The sequence below is a fragment of the Sinocyclocheilus anshuiensis genome, unplaced genomic scaffold (genome assembly GCF_001515605.1).
Source record: "Sinocyclocheilus anshuiensis isolate Anshui unplaced genomic scaffold, SAMN03320099.WGS_v1.1 scaffold785, whole genome shotgun sequence".
Taxonomy (NCBI): Eukaryota; Metazoa; Chordata; class Actinopteri; order Cypriniformes; family Cyprinidae; genus Sinocyclocheilus; species Sinocyclocheilus anshuiensis.
In genome coordinates, this window is record NW_015536502.1 from 481,614 (window position 1) to 485,031 (window position 3,418).

The 3,418-nt window shown below is 36.9% G+C and overlaps 1 protein-coding gene across 1 annotated transcript in view; it reads right to left on the reverse strand.

The window, feature by feature from the left end:
* LOC107690131 (alcohol dehydrogenase iron containing 1) overlaps positions 1-3,048 on the reverse strand; it is an 8,503-nt gene extending 5,455 nt beyond the window's left edge. The window contains exons 1-6 of the mRNA XM_016488367.1: positions 2,926-3,048; positions 2,470-2,519; positions 2,346-2,398; positions 1,995-2,048; positions 1,609-1,763; positions 1,314-1,510 (exon numbers count right to left, since the gene is read on the reverse strand). Coding sequence (XP_016343853.1) covers positions 1,314-1,510; positions 1,609-1,763; positions 1,995-2,048; positions 2,346-2,398; positions 2,470-2,519; positions 2,926-2,978 — 562 coding nt within the window. The 5' untranslated portion in view covers positions 2,979-3,048. The remainder of the gene's footprint in view (positions 1-1,313; positions 1,511-1,608; positions 1,764-1,994; positions 2,049-2,345; positions 2,399-2,469; positions 2,520-2,925) is intronic.
* Positions 3,049-3,418: the final 370 nt, after the last annotated feature.

A 3,418-nucleotide genomic window follows, 5' to 3' on the forward strand; every position in this document is an offset into this window, starting at 1 on the left:
TGTGTGTGTGTGTGTGTGTGTGTGTGTGTGTGTGAGAGAGAGAGAGAGAGAGTGCATGTGTCTGTCTCTCTCTCACACACACACACACACACACACAGACACATGCACTCTCTCTCTCTCTCTCTCACACACACACACACACACACAGACACATGCACTCTCTCTCTCTCTCTCTCACACACACACACACACACACAGACACATGCACTCTCTCTCTCTCTCTCTCACACACACACACACACACACAGACACATGCACTCTCTCTCTCTCTCTCTCACACACACACACACACACACAGACACATGCACTCTCTCTCTCTCTCTCTCACACACACGCACACACACAGACACATGCACTCTCTCTCTCTCTCACCCCCCCCACACACACACACAGGTATGATTGCCACAGATAGCATTTGTATCAAATTTGGCAAATGAAATCAGCCACAAATGCAGAACACGTTTGAGATAGACCTAATGCATGCACATGCACACACTTCTGCATATTGCTGTTGGTTTTATTTACATTTTTAATTTCTTCCACATTCTAAAGTTATTTTATTTTTTTTTACAAATAAAGTTATTTTATTTTATTTCTTGGTTCATTAAAATCAATAATATGCAACTACAATCTGACTCTAAGTCTTGTCCTTTAGGTGTGTCTTATGTGGCATTTTTCTGTCAAATTTCTGTGGCATTTTTTGAAAACAGACATTTCAAAATGCATCAAAAACCACAAAAAATTATACCATTTGAAAGAATATTTATTTTTAATGTCTTTTCTAATGTTTATATATACATAAATTCACAAAATGTATCACAAAAGTTGTGATAGAAGCAGTTGGCCACATCCAGTAAAATGCATGGCTCTCTATGGCCTTCTGCTGGTCAAAACAATTTATTTCCTAAACTGTAATAATTTTAGGTTTATCTCTAACCAATAGATGGCAGAATTCTACAACTAACACCTAGATCAATATCCAGAAGCAACTTAAATTAAATTTAGGTCATCCTTTAAGTGATTTTTTCATAAAAAATTAATATTTCACATGCAAGCTAATGGTGTAGTTGAGGAATTTTGTGGTAAATAGGTACAAAAGTACTTCATATCTCCCAAAACACAGCAGTAATGTATAGATGAGAAGTAAACAAAAAAATTATATATTATAATGTATACATTTTTCACAATTACTCTTTCAATGTTTGGGGTCATATTGACCCCAAGGGACTTAAGTGTAAACAGGAAATGAGGGACGGGAGAGAGAGACAGAAAGGGAAAAAAAAGAAAAAGTAATATTAAGTTTGACTTTGTACCCGCAATTAGTGGCTTCAGTGTGGCTGTGATGGGTTTTCCTTTTCCAATTGGTGCATTGACAAAGTCTAGAAATTCTGCCTCTGGATGAGATGCATAGAGATTGGCTGCTTTACAGGTGTCAATCACAGAGCCCCCGCCCACAGCAACATACACATCAAAATGTCCTTGTTTGGCAAAATCAATCGCTGCTTTAAAGCTAAAAAGAGAAAGAGAAGTTGCTTTTGCACTGTTGTTTTTAATTTGAAACACTTATATGGACATCAATTAAAACTGCCAACAATCTGCACATTTCACCTTTTGTCTGTTGGTTCTACTCGCACATCCTCATAGATCTTATATTTGACTCCATGTTTTGTCAATGAGTCCAGCACTACTCCAACCGGCGGCAGCTGAGACAAGGTCCTATCCGTCATCAGACACACATTACGTGCTCCCATGTTCTGCAAATCCTGATTATATCAGCCAAAACAGCAAACTTCACAACCAACGACCTACAACTCCAAAGCTAAACTGAAATCAACTGAACAGGGACTTTCTGAACAATATGCAATATGATGAGCAATAATAGAGTCTACTTAATCAGTTCAGTGCCTACAAATGGTGCACATACAAAAACATGAAGAACATGAGGGTGAGTAAATGATGATACAATTTAATTTTTGGGTGAAATATTCCTTTACCATGCCAATTTCTCTGGTAACTCCTGCTCCATATCTGATATTTGAACAAGCCATCTGAAACAGAACAACAAGAATGAAATGGATAACCACAATAATAATAATAATATTTATAATTATTATAGTATAAAGATCTTTGATGTTATGATGTAACTCCTGGATATTCAGATTCATAATTATACTGAGTGACTGACATTGATTAAGAGAAAAGTGTTTCACAATAAATAACTGTAAATCATGTAACAAGGCACAAAATCAAATATTTAACATTGTTTAAAAAAACTATAAGTGGTGAAACTATATTTCACAACGCATAACTATCGAATATTAAATGCATGCATGTTGTGCACTTACTTCAAATGCATAATCTGTTTTCCGTTCACACATATGAACCTCACCTGTAGAAACTACACACACAAAACACACTCACATATGGCAGAGTCCATTTATTCAGAGAAAAATCACTGAAATATTTTACCTCGGTTATAAGTGTGGGAATATGCCTGAGAATGAGCTGGGCATCTGCACCTATAAAACATATTGCATTCAAAAAATATCAGTTGTTATAATGGTTATTCTGTGGAAAACAAAAAGGAGATGTTTGGCAGACGAAATCAGTCACCATTCTGGAAAAAAGAATTGCAATGAAATTAAACTTAAACTGAGGCTGTCATTCTGCCTAATATCTTATTTTCTGTTGCACATAAGAAAGAAAGTTCTCCAGGTTTGGAACAACATGAGGTTGAGTACATTATGTCAGAATTTATTTTGGTGAACTGTCCCTTTAAGGGTCTGTTTACAACTCTTATTTATCTTAGGGCATTGACGAGAGTCAACATGCATAACCTATACACATAGAAATATGAACGTGCACTCACGAAAACTAACACACTTTAATACCTTAACGGTGCAAACTTAAACGATTTAAACTTACGCCGCGCTCGCGAGCTGACGCATCAGATGAGCGACTCTCTCACCGCCCGCCATGATTCCTGCTCGCGCCCGCTAGTGCGCGTACAGCCGCGTACAGTTCGGACCGTGTCCGTCTGCCACCTGCTGACAGGTATGCACTCATGACTGAGGCGGAAACATGACTATTTATTTCTATTTCTATTTATGTTTATGTTTAAGTTGTCACAATGGGAGTTAACTTAAAGGGGTCATATGATGTTGCTAAAAAGAACATTATTTTGTGTATTTGGTGTAATGAAATGTGTTTATGAGGTTTAAGGTTCAAAAAACACATTATTTCCCACATACTGTACATTATTGTTTCTCCTCTATGCCCCGCCTTTCTGAAACGCGTCGATTTTTACAAAGCTCATCGGTCTGAAAAGCAAGGTGTTGAAAATGTTGTGCACTTATTTTGTAACTGCATTTATAGCTAAATGTTTTGGATAGATTTGGAATGTTTCCTTTGTAAATGC